This window comes from Zingiber officinale, chromosome 4B, assembly GCF_018446385.1.
Source record: "Zingiber officinale cultivar Zhangliang chromosome 4B, Zo_v1.1, whole genome shotgun sequence".
Taxonomy (NCBI): Eukaryota; Viridiplantae; Streptophyta; class Magnoliopsida; order Zingiberales; family Zingiberaceae; genus Zingiber; species Zingiber officinale.
In genome coordinates, this window is record NC_055993.1 from 119,097,453 (window position 1) to 119,113,266 (window position 15,814).

Below are 15,814 nucleotides of genomic sequence, written 5' to 3' on the forward strand. Positions count from 1 at the left end.
TAATATGAAAAAATGGTCGAAATTAATTAACATTATTTTTTTCTAAACATTGTTATATTAAAAAAATTAACAGTTAAAATTATTTCAACTAGATAAAAATCATTTTAATTAGTCAAATTAGAGTATTTGGTCAAAAGTAATATAATTGTTATAACAATTCCAAAATAAAAATATTCTTGGAGATGAAAAAATAGGATAGATTACCCTTTTATATATTTTTTTTGTGCCTATTTTTAACAATAACAAAAAAAAAACTTTATTTTTTATTTTACTATATATATATATATATATATAATTGAGTCGACACATAATATCAGTTGGTGTCGTGGTGTAGTTGGTTATCACGTCAGTCTAACACACTGAAGGTCTCCGGTTCGAGTCCGGGCGACGCCAATTTTATCCTTTTTGCTTGAACTATTTAAAGGTTGTGATATTTAATAAATTACTTATGCAAAATTTATTATTTCACAGCAAAAAATAACATGGTGTCGTGGTGTAGTTGGTTATCACGTCAGTCTAACACACTGAAGGTCTCCGGTTCGAGTCCGGGCGACGCCATAATTTTTTATCTGCAAAAGAATTGATTTGGCCCGTTTTTATTTTAATCGATTTCTTCAAACTTAAATATTATTTTATATTTTAAATATTAAATATGATTTCAAAATTAATAGCGTATAGAAAGATCGAATCCCACTATTGCCTTCCCCATGGCTTCCGCTCTCCTCCTGCTCCTCGTGTTCTCCGTCCTCATCCTGCGCCTTTCCGCCGCCGCCCACCGTTCCCCTTCTGACCGACGAGTCTCGAACGTCCTCCCCGGCGCCAGAGCAGATCCCTCCACTACTGTCTCCGCCTCCGGCGCCATCGAGCAGGCCTGCGCCGCCTCCCGATTCCGGCAGCTCTGCGTCTCCGCCCTCTCCTCTTCTCCCCACTCCCTCCCCCCCAACCCCTCCGCCGTTGACCTCTCTCTGGCGGCCGTTTCCGCCTCCGCGCGCGGCCTTCAGGTCGCCTGCGCCAATGCCCGGGCCATTCTCGAGGCCTCTGCCGCCAACGTTAACCGCACCAACGCCGCCCGCAACTGCCTCGAATTCCTCTCCCTCGCCGACTACCGCCTCTCCACCGCCTCTAAGGCACTTTCTGCCGGCGATCTCGGCGGCGCGCGCCTATTCGCTGGCGCCGCGGAGCTCTACCAGTACGACTGCTGGTCGGCCTACAAGTACGTCAACGGCACGCAGCAGGTAGCCGACGCGATGGCGTACCTCTACGCCCTCGCCAACCTCACCGGCAGCGCTGCCTCCATGGTCGCCGCCCTGCAGCGCTACGGCAGCAACATGTCCCTGTGGGCCCCGCCGCAGACGGAGCGGGACGGTTACTGGCCGCCGGACGTCCCAACCGGCAAAGCTTCAGAACGCGTCGCCGCCACCGCCGCCTCCGAAGAATGGTCTCCAGACGCGACTGTCTGCAAGGATGGTGGCGGGTGCCAGTTCACGACAGTGCAGGCGGCGGTGGACGCCGCGCCATCACAATCCCCGCGGCGGCACGTGATCTACATAAGACAGGGGATTTACGAGGAGACGGTGCGGGTGCCGCTGCAAAAGCCAAATCTAGCATTTATCGGCGACGGCATGGGGAAGACGATCATCACCGGCTCCCTGAACGCCGGCGTCCCCGGCATCTCCACGTACAACACCGCCACCGTCGGTGAGCTACGTCACATCTCTGTTCATGTACCGCTCGTGACGTTAAACGACAAAACGATCGTCTCATTTCTTTACCTTTTCTACTTCCATTATTGCGTCGATCACGGGCTTTGTTTTCATCAGATTCGACTTTGTTCCTGATTGGATTGATTGGTTAATTAATTAATGTGTTTGCTCCTCTGTTTTCGTGACAGGCGTCGCCGGCGACGGGTTCATGGCGCGGGATTTGACCTTCGATAACACGGCGGGGCCGGATGCGCACCAGGCGGTAGCCTTCCGGTCCGACAGCGACCTCTCGGTCCTTGACTCCGTCGAGTTCCTCGGCCACCAGGACACGCTCTACGCGCACTCCCTCCGCCAGTTCTACACTCGCTGCCGCATCGCCGGCACCGTCGACTTCGTCTTCGGCAACTCCGCCGCCGTCTTCCGCGGCTGCCTCCTGCTGGTCCTCCCGCGCCAGCTCAACCCCGAGAAGGGCGAGTCCGACACCGTGACCGCCCACGGCCGGACCGACCCGGCTCAGCCCACCGGCTTCGTCTTCGACCGCTGCTCCGTGACCGGCAGCGACGACTACCTCGCGTTCTTCAGGTCCAAGCCGGCGGTCCACAGAGTGTACCTCGGGCGGCCGTGGAAGGAGTACTCGCGGACAGTGTTCCTGAACTGCCAACTGTCAGGGGTCGTGAGGCCGGAGGGGTGGTTGCCGTGGGACGGCGACTTCGCGCTGGCGACGCTGTACTACGGTGAGTTCGGGAACTCCGGCGAGGGGGCAAATGCGACCGGGAGAGTGGCCTGGAGCAGCCGGATTCCGGCGGAGCACTTGGGAGCTTACTCCGTGGAGAACTTTATACAGGGGAATCGATGGATACCTCCCTCTCTGCTGTATGACATTAAGACTGGAATTTGAGAAAAGACAATAACAAATCCAGTGAATTGAGTTTGATCCGGTTGGGATCTTTTGAGAATGGGTTGACGCCTACGGGGATCAAAGAGAGAAGAAGACGAAAAATAATTAAACTGGTCAGATTGTCTGGTACGTGTACCTCGACCTGCCTACACGGGCACCTTTTTATATGAGTTTGAAGAAGGGAAGGGGGCAATACTTTTACGCCAGCTTGGAAGAGTGGGATAGTGTTAGAGCATCTCTAATAATTAAATTTCTTCGTAAATTTTTTTTTAATTTTCAATATACTACATCAATACCATATTAAAAGTAGAAAAATTTACTATTCTCTTCCCAATCAAAAAAATCTCCATATAACTTTTTTTGTAGGTCCTACATTACAAATCATACATCTTTATTTTTATTTTTTCATTTAATATCTCTATATAATTTTTACTTAATATTTTATTTAATTATCATCTTTAAATTAATTTATTTATAATTTTTAATTAATAAATTAATAAACTTATGATTTTTAATTTAATTTAATTTATAATTTTTATTTAATATTTAATTAACTTATGAATTTTAATTTAATTATAGTCATTTGTATTTTTTTTAACTTATCAAATATATTTTTTCCCAAAAGAAAAATATATAATTTAACTATTAAATAAAATATTTAATAATTTTAAAAAAATCAAACATGTAATATTAATTTTTCAATGATTAATAATTTCATCTTCAAGAGAAAAAAAACATGTTTGAAATATCAAACCTGCTTTTAAAATAAAAACCTCAAAGCTTATGTCTCCACTCATTAGAGTTTTTTTGTTGAGCTTTTTAACTCTACAAACCTGTTAAAAAAGCTACATTGGAGATGCTCTTAGGAATTGGAGGTTCATTCTGTGGGATTTATACTATAATCTCATCTTCACTACACGGGTGAAATTTATAATATTTTTTTTTTTATAAATGGTCCTAAAATCTTGGAATCAATTTATACTTTTAAAAAAATAAAAAAAAAAAGTTTATGCTATCCCCTTTTAATGTGCGTGAGGGCAACAGTTAACAAGGGACTACCGTATGAATTATAATAGAATTCTACAAAATAATTAAATCATACCTAGTTGTGGCGACATTGAGAGAGGACGATTGACAATCTTCAATAGGACAATTGACATCTGGTTCTATATCAGAAATTGTAAAATTATCTATTAAAAAATCATGTCCGATTGACATTGAGTCAATCTTAAATTCAACACACAAGTTCTAAAAATCAATACAATACTCTAAATTAAGAAGACATGTAATGGAAATAAGATTCCCTCACATTTCAGGAGCATACAGGACATCATGTAGAAACAAAATACTACCACCACGAACGTTGAGTTTGCAAGTGTCGACTCCTTTAACTTTCACTCTTGCATTGTTTTTCACATAGATCCATTTGTTGTCAGTTAGTGTCCGACGGTACTCTACAAATGTAACTCGCTCCCAAGCTACATGGTTAGTTTATCCAGAATCTATGATCCACAAAGGATAAGAATCAGCTAACAACACTTCACTAGGAACAAAATACCCAGGAAAAGAAGACACACTTGAATTTACCTTTTTCGGTTCAGTGCACTCTCGAGCGAAATGACCCTTCCTGTAGTAGTTAAAGAAAGTCAACTTGTCTTTAGGTTTCACTTCAGTTTTCTTTCCTTTCTTCTTGATTGGACTCTGTCCCATAGTAGCAACTTCTTTATTCTTTTCCTTCCCATTCTTGAATCATTTCCTTTTCGTGGATCCAGATGATCTTGTTGGTGCATTTGACATAAATGATCAAACTTGAGTTTTAATGAATAACAAATGGATTAAAGTTAGATATATTATTGATCTAATCTTGTTATCTAGTGTGCAAGTTTGACTAACTTAATAGGTCAAGAGGACCTTATACCAAGCAGAAAGTCCAGTTTATTCGATTCTCGGCGGGAGGAAGTCCAGATGTGCAATTCTAGCAGGAAGACTTGGTGGGTCAGATTGTTGGTTGGTCCTAGGAAGATCGTACCGATTCCACTGTACAAAAATTTTGTACAAGTGTCGAACTTTTCCTAAACAACCTATTGTGTTCTTTAGAAGTTAAATTATGAATCACAAACAGAACTTAACATTATTGATTCCAAATTTAACTTATTTGTTCTTAATGGTTTAGATTTGGATCGCAAGTGAAACTTAACACTATTGATCCAAATCAACCTATGTTATAAAGTTAATTAAATATTTATTTCTAAAATCAGCTCCCAGGTCAAACATGACGAGGCACTAGGCCTTCTTGGGTATGGGATCATCCACCACTGCCTCGACAAAGCCTTTAATAGAAATTCAATATTTAATTCCCTAAAATAACATTAGGTTTAACCGAAAAGAACAATCGAATCACAAATTCGAAAAATAAAAAAAACATAACTCGAATTACAAATTCGAAAAACTAGAATCTAATGCCTCTTGTGCTTGGAATTCTTACAAAGAAAAATAACTAGCATGATTCGGAAAACAATTACTAGTTATACATTTTCTTTGTATGCTAATACCTCGAGATCTTTTGCCGTATTCCTCGTCTCGCCTTGGACGTCGTGTGGGCAACGATCCTCCAAGATGAACACCACCCAAAGCCTTCTTCCTCCTTCTCTAAAATCCAGTCACCACCACCACCAAGGAACAAAGAGAGAAAGGGGAAAAGAAAAGGGAAGAGGACCGGCCACAAGAGGGAGCACAAGCAATAGAATAAGAATAGATGCAATCCCTACTTCTCCTCTTCTTCTCCTTCTCTTTGTATCCAGCCATACAAAACAACCACAAGAGGTGGTCGACCCTAGCACGAAGAGAAGCAAGGGCCGACCCTTAGGAGAAGACTAGAGAGAAGAGAGAAAAGAATAGCATAGATTAGGTAGCTCCATGAGGCCTCTCCTCACCTTCTTTTATATTATTTGCCCAAGGCAAATAAGGAAAGACTTTTTACAAAAAAATTAAAATCTTCCCCTTGTTTTTCCTTTTCCCCTTTTATTTTCCCTTTTCTTTCCTCTTGATTGATTCAATCATCAATCTTTGATTGGTTAATTGATTGGTCGGCTCCTTGCTTGGGCACCAAGCAAGGGTGGCCGACCACTTAAAGAGGAATAAAAACTTTGTAAAAATTTTATAAGTAAAGAAGGAAAGTTCTTATAAAATTTTACAAGCTCTCTTTTAATTTCTTAATGTGGATGTTAAAAAAAGAAAGTTTTAAAAATTAAAACCAAGTTTTAAAATTTAAAACTTCTCTTCTAAAATTTCCTTTTTTAACATGGTTACAAAAATAGAAAGTTTCAAATTTAAAACTCCCTTCCTTTTTTCCAACAACCATGAGGATAGTTAAAAAAGGAAAGTTTTAAAACTTTTAAACTTTCTTTTAAACCATGTGACCTAATTCAAATAAGGAAAGTTTTATAAATTTAAAATCCTTCTTTTAAACTTGTAGTTATCTACAAAGAGAAGATTTTAAAATTCAAAACACCCCTCCTAATTTGAAATATAGTGGTCAGCCCCTCCTTTGCTTGGGCACCAAGCATAGGGTCGGCCCTCTTGAGGAGATGGTGGCCGGCCCTTGGCTTGGTCACCAAGCCTTGGGTCGACCCCCTTCTTAGACACCAAGATGGGTTTTTATTTGGATGGACTTGTGGCTTTAATGAGGCTACGACAGGGACCTAGAGGAGAAATTGGGTTTGGCCTTCCGACGAGCTTGAGTATCCCATGTTCGCGCCGAACACATAACTCAAGTTCATCAATAATAATTCATTCCACTAGAGAGTTATTATTGCACTGCCACATCAATCCCAAATTACATTATGGGCTCCTTCTTATCATGAGTGTGTTAGTCTCCCTGTGTTTAAGATATCGAATGTCCACTAATTAATTGAGCTACTGACAACTCATTTTAATTAATGTCTTAATCCAATAGTAGTACCACTTAACTTCATTGTCAAGTCGGACTAGGTCCACCTGCAGGGTTTAATATGACAATTCTTATGAACTCCTCTTGGGGACATTCTCAACCTAGATGACTAGGACACAGTTTCCTTCTATAATCAAGAACACACACTATAAGTAACATCATTTCCCAACTTATCGGGGCCTATTGATTTATCGAGCTAAATCTTGCCCTTTGATAAGTTAAAGAAATAAATACTAAATATATATGTTTGTTATTATATTAGGATTAAGAGCACACACTTCCATAATAACTAAGGTCTAGTTCTTTTATTAAGTCAGTATAAAAAGAACTTACCTAAAATGGTCCTACTCAATACACTTAGAGTTTACTAGTGTAATTTATTAGTCAAGATAAACTAATACCTAATTACACTATGATTATTTCAATGGTTTGTTCCTTTCCATCTTAGTCGTGAGCAACTGTTTATAATTTATAAAGAACTGATAACATGATCTTCTGTGTGTGACACCACACACAATGTTATCTACAATATAAATTAATTGAACAACTACACTTAACAAATAAATGTAGACATTTGACCAATGTGATTCTTTTATTTCAAAAATAAATGTTTACAAAAGCTAGGCTTTTAGTATATACTCTAACAATTTCCCACTTATACTAAAAGACTAAGCTGTCATATCTGCTGCCATACATCAGATTCTCAACCCTTCAACATGTCAATCAAAAACTCTTGCCTTAAGGGCCTTAGTGAAAGGATCTCTCAGGCTATCATCTGATGCAATCTAGGCGGCAACAACTTCTCCTCGTTATACGATGTCTCGTATTGGGTGGTACTTGCGCTCTATTGTGTTTACTTGTTTTATGGACTTATGGTTCCTTCGAGTTTGCTACTGCACCACTATTATTACAAAAATTGTAATAATTTTGGACAAACCAGAAATCATGTTTAAGTCCATCATAAAGTTTCTGAGCCATATAACTTCTGAGGCTGTCACATACTCAGCTTCTATGGTGGAGTCTGAAAAAGCACCTATGCTTAACACTCCTCCATAGATATGGCTTCACCTCCTAAAGTAAATACAAAAACCCCGAGATTGTCTTACTATTGTCCCTATCTGATTGAAGTCAAAATCCGTGTAACTCACAGGGATCAAATCATCTGCCTAGTAAACTAACATATAATCTCTAGTCCCTCTAAGGTACTTTAATATATGCTTTACGACAGTCTAGTGTCCCGGTCCTAGGTTACTTTGATATCTGCTAACTATGCCCTGAGCAAAATAGATATTCGGTCTCGTGCATAACATAGCATATATTAGACTTCCGATAGCCGAAGCATAAGGAACTACCTTCATGTCCTTTTATCTCCTTTGATATCTTTGGAGACATCTCTTTAGATAAAGCCACTCCATATCTAAAAGGTATAAAACCTTTCTTGGAGTCTTGCATGCTAAAACAAGCTCGTTATATGAAGCTTGGGATAAACACAACATTCTTTTCTTGCGATCCTCTTTGATCCCGAGAATATGTGTGCATTCTCCCAAGTCCTTCATATCGAGTTGCTTGGACAACCATACCCTTACTTCCGACAATACTTTGATATTGTTTCCAACTATCAAAAATGTTATCTACGTATAGTACAAGAAATACCACCACGCTTCCGTCACACTTCTTAAATACACAAGACTCATCCAGACACTGAATAAATCCATATGACTGGATTAAACTGGATGTCCCCGGACCTTGAAGCTTTACTTCAGTCCATAGACTGATTGAGCTTGCACATAAGATGTTGTTTGCCCTTTGCAATGAACTTTTCTGGTTGCTTTATATGGATGTTTTCTTCAAAACTTCTATTAAGAAAAACTGTCTTGACATCCACTTGCCAAATCTCATAGTCTATATGAGCAGCAATAGATAAAAGAATCCTGATAGACTTAAGTATGACTACCGGTAAAAAAGTTTCTTTTTTCAACAAGTCTTGCTTTGAAAGTTTCCACCTTCCCGTCTATCCCTCTTTTTCGGTTGTAGATCTTTTAACACCCAATGACTTTTACACCATCTGGTGGTTCTACAAGCTCCCAGACTTTATTAGAATATATATATACTAATTCTGTATTCATTGCTCTTGTAGATCTTTTAACACCCAATGACTTTTACACCATCTGGTGGTTCTACAAGCTTCCAGACTTTATTAGAATACATATATACTAATTCTGTATTCATTGCTCTTTGCCAAGATGTTGCATCCTTATCTCGGAGCGCTTCGTCATATGCCCGGCGATCAGGTTCATGTTCGCTAGGGATCAAGTCCAAAGACTTTCCCAAAACATGAATCTTTCAGGTTGCCTAACAACCCTTCCACTACGATGAGACACTGTCTGTAATTGTGTATCATTTGTGATACGTGTTGTAGTTTCTTGTGATATTTCATCTTGTACAGTTGGTACTAGATTAGACGTGTCCTTTATTATTTCTTTAAGAGCAAATTTACGTATGGGCTTGTGGTTCATTTTATAGTCTTCTTCTAAAAATCGGGCATTGGTGCTAACCATGACCTTTTAATTTTTAGGACTATAAACCTTCTTTCGTTTTTCTAGGATAACCCATAAACAAGTGAACTCCTGTCCATCTTATCAGTGTCTCCCTTCAGCACATGTGCTGGACTACCCAGAATCCGAATATGCTTCAAATTAGGCTTACGCCTATTCTGCAATTCTATGTGAGTAGAGAGTTCTGACTTAGAAGATACTATGTTCACTTCTATTTCCAGAGTATATCCTTAAAACGATTTTGGTAACTCATCATCGATCTAATCATTTCTATAAGAGTCATATACCTTCTTTCTACTACACTATTCTGTTGGGGTGTACCAGGTGCAGTTAGTTGGGATTGAATCTCTTCTTCTAATAAGTAACTCCTAAACTCTCCTAAGAGGTAATCTCACCATAGTATCTTGATACTTTTACTTTAACGTTTCTCCACATCAGTCTTGTATTCTTTGAACTTATCAAAGCACTTAGACTTGCGGCGCATCAAGTAAATATACCTGTATCTCGAATAGTCGTCTATAAAAGAGATGAAATATTTGAAACCACTTCTTGTCTGGATAGTCATAGATCCACACAAATCAGAATGAACCAATTTCAACACTTCTTTGGCTTTATACCCCTTAGATTTAAAAGACCTCTTGGTCATTTTTCTTTCAAAGTCATTTATATGGATATTGCTATGCTGCTCAAGATTTTGCCATGCTTAGTGTCATGCACCACTCGCATGATTGCATGCTGTGCGATAGTCTGCTCCATTATTGTTGAGCACATCGCCAGTTTCATCTCTGTCGGTGCTCCGCTGGTCCGCTCATGGGTAGCGTGACGTAGTGTGGTAACACGTCAGTTTGCTCGGTGGTGCTCCGTTGGGACGCTCATGGGTAGTGTACTGCAGCGTGGTAGCACGCCGAGATCCCTCCCCGTCATTGTGTACCGGGAGATGAGAGCATTGAGCTCCTCCATTTATGATTTGGGGTAGGAGGATAGGTGTACTCCGACAGCATCCCGTCCACTCGGTCACTCATCAGGAGTAGTGATATCAGAGTGCACGGTTGTCACAACTCTACCCACTCGGTCTCACTATCGTGTGTGAGATGACTGACTGGCGTCAGGGGCGACCATGACCCATCATTGGCATCATATGCATTTATGCATTTTCTGATTGTGTTTGCTACACTTATATGTTGCATTTGGATGGATGCATATGTTTGACATGCATACAGGATTTTGATACCTCTCGGTCTGACGACCATGTTATATTTATACCCTGGTCCTGGTTAGTACAATTTTCTCCTGCTTATTTCAGTTGCATTTATCCTTCTTGTATCAGGAGACTGTACGCATGATTAGTGCTGGTTGTTATTTTCTTTATTATGCATATCAGTTGTTACCCGCTGAGTGTTGAACTCACACCCTCCTCCGTTGCTATTTTCAGGTTGATGCTGTCCGGAGAGTTCCAGTCGCTAGTCCCCTGCAGTCCACGAGGGCGTTTGTTGATCGTTTGGTTTTTCTTTATTAGACTATGTTTAGACTTGTTCTGTTTTGATACTTTGGATCTTGTATGGATTTTTACTTGTCGATGGATTTTTATTCGATATGATCTTCTACATGCCTGCCTGGACGACAAAAGAGGTAAGTTGATTTTATTTGCGTCGTTGAGTTTTTGTGCTTTATGAGTGTTGTTGAAATAGGATATCGGTTTTTGTGTTTTATGAGTGTAGTTGAGTAGGATGATTTGAGATGTTTACTTATCATTTGTTTTAGTTCACTATTTAACTGCGTGGATGGTGTGATTGTTTGCTTATTTATTTGTTGTTATATACATATGTTCCGGCCGTGTTGGTCGTATATGACTATGGATGTAGAAAAGTTTCAGATTGTCACCTGTACATGGGAGATGCTGCCGAAATTTCTTCGGACAGGGACTCCCCCGGGGCGTGACATTCTGACTGCGTGTCGCCTTCCGAATCCATGCCACATTCGACTCCGTGTCATCACCTTCAGACCCAACTCCTCGTCCGGCTCACATTCACCTACTTGTTCGGGTCACGACGCCTCGATCAGGCTTATGACCAGCTCATTGGTCTACTAGTACATCACCGTACTCATTTTTTATTCATTTCATTATTATACTATTATCATGTTTTATATATTCGTGGGATTTACCTCGAGTATCGGGGTGTCAAGCATGATAATCTGGTCGCTGTCTGCATGTAGCGTTGACTAGAGGTCTTATAATGACTTGGTCAATATAGAAGATAGTTCATCCTATCCTAAGTCATGACAATTCGATTAACATTTCAGTCACATTACACCGATAGTTCTATTCGACATCCATATCAGATTGTTTATCAAAACTTTAAAATTTAAAATTTACATAAAAAAAATTATTTTATTAAATTTAAATATCTATTTTTCACTATACAGTATATCAACTTCCATAATTCATTTATATTTATTTTTTATTATTTTATTCATTGTAATCTTTAGTTTTTTATTATTTAATTTTTTTATTTTTATTTTTTTCTCTCCTCCTCGGAATTAAATGACAATAATATCGTGGAACATAAACCTCTCTAAAATATTAGAGCATCCACAATAAACTCCCTTTGAGAGCTCCTATTGTGAGGTGACTTAAGGGAAGGAGCTCCCTCTCATTAAACTGCGGCTCTATGTTCATGGAATCATTTCTTAATTTGTGAGAAAATGTGGGTCTATAAAAGAATAAGAAAGAGTTATTGAGAAATTTTTTAATAATACAAAGATATATGAAGAATTTTTACTTTTTTTAACATGATATAAATAGCTCTCCAAGTATTTTAATGAGTGTGAATGCTCTCAGCAAATGCCCTTATCGGGCATGCTCTGCACCACACGTCAATCCACATTCTTAGAACACGTCACTTCTCTCGCGTCCAACCGCATCCTCATGGCATGTCCGTGCCACTCCGCATTCTCGTCCGAGCACAGATCTCTTATTTTTTTTTTACCTAGATGTGCAACTAATCATGATCTAATCGTAAATTATTATGATTCTTTCTTGAGTTCATCATCCTCATCAGATTATAATTTTTATTCGGAACGGACGGCCGGAGGTCATCCGGAGATCTCCGGTGATGGATAAGTGACTAGGTTATTGGGCGTCGAATGAGGATGTCCTCCGGACAACCTCTGACCGTCTTCTCCGAATAAAAATTATAATCTTATAATATGATGGGGACGATGAACCCAGGAAAGGATCGTAACTATTTACGATCAGATCGTGATCATAATCTAATCACAAATACGAGTGGACCACAAAAAGTGATCGAGGAGATCTGCCACATTCTCGTATCCACCTAGTCGAATCTCAGGTCAAGTCAGATTAGAGTTGCAGGACGCCGCTTTTAGATCGGCCGGTTTGACTCGAACTCGTTTTGAATGGAGCTGATCTAGCTCGTTGATCGAGTCCAGCCATTTTTTATTTACTCAGTGTTCGAATGCTTGGACAAAAACCAATCGAATACATGAACGATTTTTTTTTTATTCCGAAGTTGAATTCACGAGCTCTGCCGAGCCGCAGTGCGGTTCCGGCCGCCGGCCGCCGGCGAACTGTTCTTCACCCAGTGCGCCAGCATGCTCTCCCAGTTGCAGAACGCCTCGGAGCACACTGCCAACCTCGGATCGGTGATGTTCCTCCGCCAGTGCCCATCAGCGAACCCCTCAGCCTCCGCCTGCCGCCGACTGTACTCCAGGGATGCCTTCGCCTTCGTCGGAAGGAGGCAGAACCGACTTAGGTTCTCCGGCAGCTCGTCGTGCACCCTCCACCACTTCCCGTGAGCTGCGTCGCTGGCAAACCCCCGGAAGTTCTTCACGTTCCAGTTGCAGTCGTAGTCCCGGAAGCACAGCCAGGGTTTGAGCCCCAGGTAGTGCGCCACGTAGATCGCCGACGGCTCTGCCGCGAACAGCCTCTCCTTCTTCGCCCTCCTCTGTTCCTCGCCGGCGAAGTGCTTCAGGTAATTGACGTTCTTCGGCAGTCGGTGCCACCACGTGAAGATCTCGTTCAAGTACCCCTGATCTCCTCCATTGTACGACGTGATCTCGTCAACGTGATCCATCAGCAACCGGAACGTGCACTCCGATGGTTCAATCACCATGACGCCGGAGTTGAATAGGGTCGCGTCGTTGCCAACGGCGCTGAGCTCCGGCAGAGAGAACAGGAAGTCAACGTTGCGGAGGACGAGGAGGTCGGCGTCGAGGAAGACGACCTTGTCGTAGTCGTCGGCGAGCTGCCACAGCCGGAACTTGCTGTAGTTCCACTCGTTGTAGGCGTCGCGCTTCGCCTTCGGGTTACGGATTCGACGGATATTGCGGACCTTCCACCCGGCGCCAGTGAGGCCGCGCCTGGACTCCTCGCCGATCGTCTCGTCGACGAGGGCGACGAGGTCGCGCGACGACCCTGACAACCGGATGCTTTTCGCGGCGGCGATGGCTCCGCAAACGTATTGCTCCGACGAGTGGAGTATGGTCACGTAGGCTTCTCGCCGGCGTCGGAACTCGGTGTACGGTCTCACTGAAATCAAAGAAACAGAGTCTTGACCATCGTCGGCGATCTCATCATGCAGATATTAAAATCGAATCACCGCTCACCTTCTGCTTCAAAAGGGACGGCGAGCTCGCAGGACCCGACCGGAAGCCGGAGCTTCTCTTCCAGCGCCGCCGTCCCAACCTCATAAAGCCAAAGATTCCCTATCCGTTCCACGAGATCGCCGCATCCGAAGAGATTCGGAATCGGCAAGCAATCGCTGACGATGAGCACACGGGCACGAGCCCCGGCAGAGTCCGCCGCGACCCTCGCCGCAGCGAGCTGGAGGTGCAACCTCGCTACGTTCCGCGACCACTGACCGCCGGACCTGTCGCAGGGCAGCTTGACGGCGACAAGATCGAATTTTGACGCTTCCTCCGACCGCGGCAATGGAAACGACGGGCAAGACGGCTCTCCGTATTCCCTCTCCTCGTCGATCCACTCCGGGTAGAGAATCTCCCAGCCGATGCTCGCCGGAGCATACTCCAGGACAACCAGAGAAACCTCCGCTCCAGGTAGAGTCCGCCGCCAGAATCCCACCTCAGTGGAGTTGAAATTCAGCAATCCAATCCTTAGATTCGTGCCGTCGACCATATCAGATACTCGAACCCAGTTGACTTCCAAATGCGACACATATCGACGATCTAAACTTCTTCCAAATCTGAACCTGAAAACAAAAAACTTGTTAATATCAGAAAATGATTGCAGTCGACGAACAGTCGAAAAAAAATTGCACCTTGATGCAGAATTCGAGGAGGGTGGTCTTTCTTGGATCGTTGGCGATAAAACAAGAGAGAGAACAGTGCAGCAAGTCACGATGAGCAGAGCAAGCTTCAGGAATCTGTATCTGTCGAACTTTTTGCTGATGAAAAGAATTTATTTATTTATCTATTTTTCAAAAATTGCATGTTAATTACTGCTACGAAACTGATCGGATTAAGGGAGAACTCACTGATCTGCTGCTGCGAGTTTTTTCATGATCAATGATCTGCTGAACAAAAGGGGAAAGTCTTGCTAAAAATTGAGGGAGATGAAGAGGTCTGATTCCTATCTTAAATTCTGTTAGATTTTGGTGATCTTTGAGCCATTGATTGGATTTCAGTATCCAAATTAAGCATTGGAATGTTCACCCTTTGTCAAGATTCTTGCATAGTGATTATCCCAATTCGATATAAAAAAACATAATTTTAGAAGAATGCATTTGGATTTTTTGTTCGAATGATAATGAAACGGAAATACTTAGTTATAAATGCTAACATGCCAAATGTAAGAAGTCCTTTATGACTTCATTTTTAATGGTTGAAACAGGACAAATTTGATTTTGATTAACATTAAAAAAGAACTAAATTCAAATTAAGTTCCAGAAAACATTTCTGTAAGACGCACATTAAATGCTGAATTGCTTCATAAATTCAAAAATGTAAACAATTTAGTCAAATTTGCCACGATAGTTAACTTAAAAACATTGTCATTCTTTTAAAAGGATTTTGCAATAGTTAAGAAGAAAAAAACAGTCTCAATACAATAGGAGCATCAAGGAAAAATATGCTTTGTCTTATATCTTCCCGAACGAGCAAAAAAAAATGGTTATGTTCTTTTGCAAGTTAATTAAACCAATGCCCAAATCGTTTCAGATGATAAATGAGGTTATACAGAAGGAGATTTAGAATTAGGTTAACATAATGAATGCCCAATTCAACTAAATAATCAAGGAAGAGCCAATTTACAAGTCTGATGTTTTTCTAAATATTGATAAAAATTACATAAGAAAAGTGATATCACAGATCTATTCCACCATTGCAGAGGAACATCAGTATCTAGGGCAGTCATATATTTGAATGGAATTACAAATCAAAATCATTGTTATGGCTCTAGGTTAACACATGGAAGACAAACAACTCCATATCTAAGAGGAAAGCATCCAGCCAAGAGATTTTATGGATATGCCTTTCAAAGAAAGCCATCACATTAGCATCTAGCAATTCGATATTCATAACTGAGCGCTACAAATTTCTTTTTGTAGAGACTTTAGGGCATCCATAATGCATATGTTAATGGAGTATTATAACACCCCTTGATGTTGAACATCATTGTGAAGGGGTGTTATAACACCCCTTCAATTGAACGTGTTCAAGAAATGTGGGATGG

General features: G+C 41.3%; 2 protein-coding genes and 2 non-coding genes across 4 annotated transcripts; 3 read left to right on the top strand and 1 right to left on the bottom strand.

Annotated features, from left to right (window-relative positions):
- The first annotated feature begins 319 nt into the window (after positions 1 to 319).
- Positions 320 to 393, top strand: TRNAV-AAC. Its single transcript has one exon. It is a non-coding gene; the product is annotated as a tRNA-Val (tRNA).
- Positions 394 to 484: 91 nt separating this feature from the next.
- On the top strand, positions 485 to 558 carry TRNAV-AAC. Its single transcript has one exon. It is a non-coding gene; the product is annotated as a tRNA-Val (tRNA).
- Positions 559 to 675: 117 nt separating this feature from the next.
- LOC121976239 (probable pectinesterase/pectinesterase inhibitor 51) lies at positions 676 to 2,807 on the top strand. Its single transcript, XM_042528325.1, has 2 exons — positions 676 to 1,698; positions 1,892 to 2,807. Exons 1-2 carry the CDS (start codon positions 708 to 710, stop codon positions 2,599 to 2,601), a joined length of 1,701 nt encoding a protein of 566 aa, XP_042384259.1. The 5' UTR covers positions 676 to 707; the 3' UTR covers positions 2,602 to 2,807.
- A 9,834-nt stretch (positions 2,808 to 12,641) lies between these two features.
- LOC121978594 (UDP-glucuronate:xylan alpha-glucuronosyltransferase 1-like) lies at positions 12,642 to 14,674 on the bottom strand. Its single transcript, XM_042530921.1, has 4 exons — positions 14,619 to 14,674; positions 14,403 to 14,528; positions 13,732 to 14,333; positions 12,642 to 13,654 (listed from the first exon to the last, which is right to left on the bottom strand). Exons 1-4 carry the CDS (start codon positions 14,642 to 14,644, stop codon positions 12,642 to 12,644), a joined length of 1,767 nt encoding a protein of 588 aa, XP_042386855.1. The 5' UTR covers positions 14,645 to 14,674.
- Between the last annotated feature and the right edge of the window lie 1,140 nt (positions 14,675 to 15,814).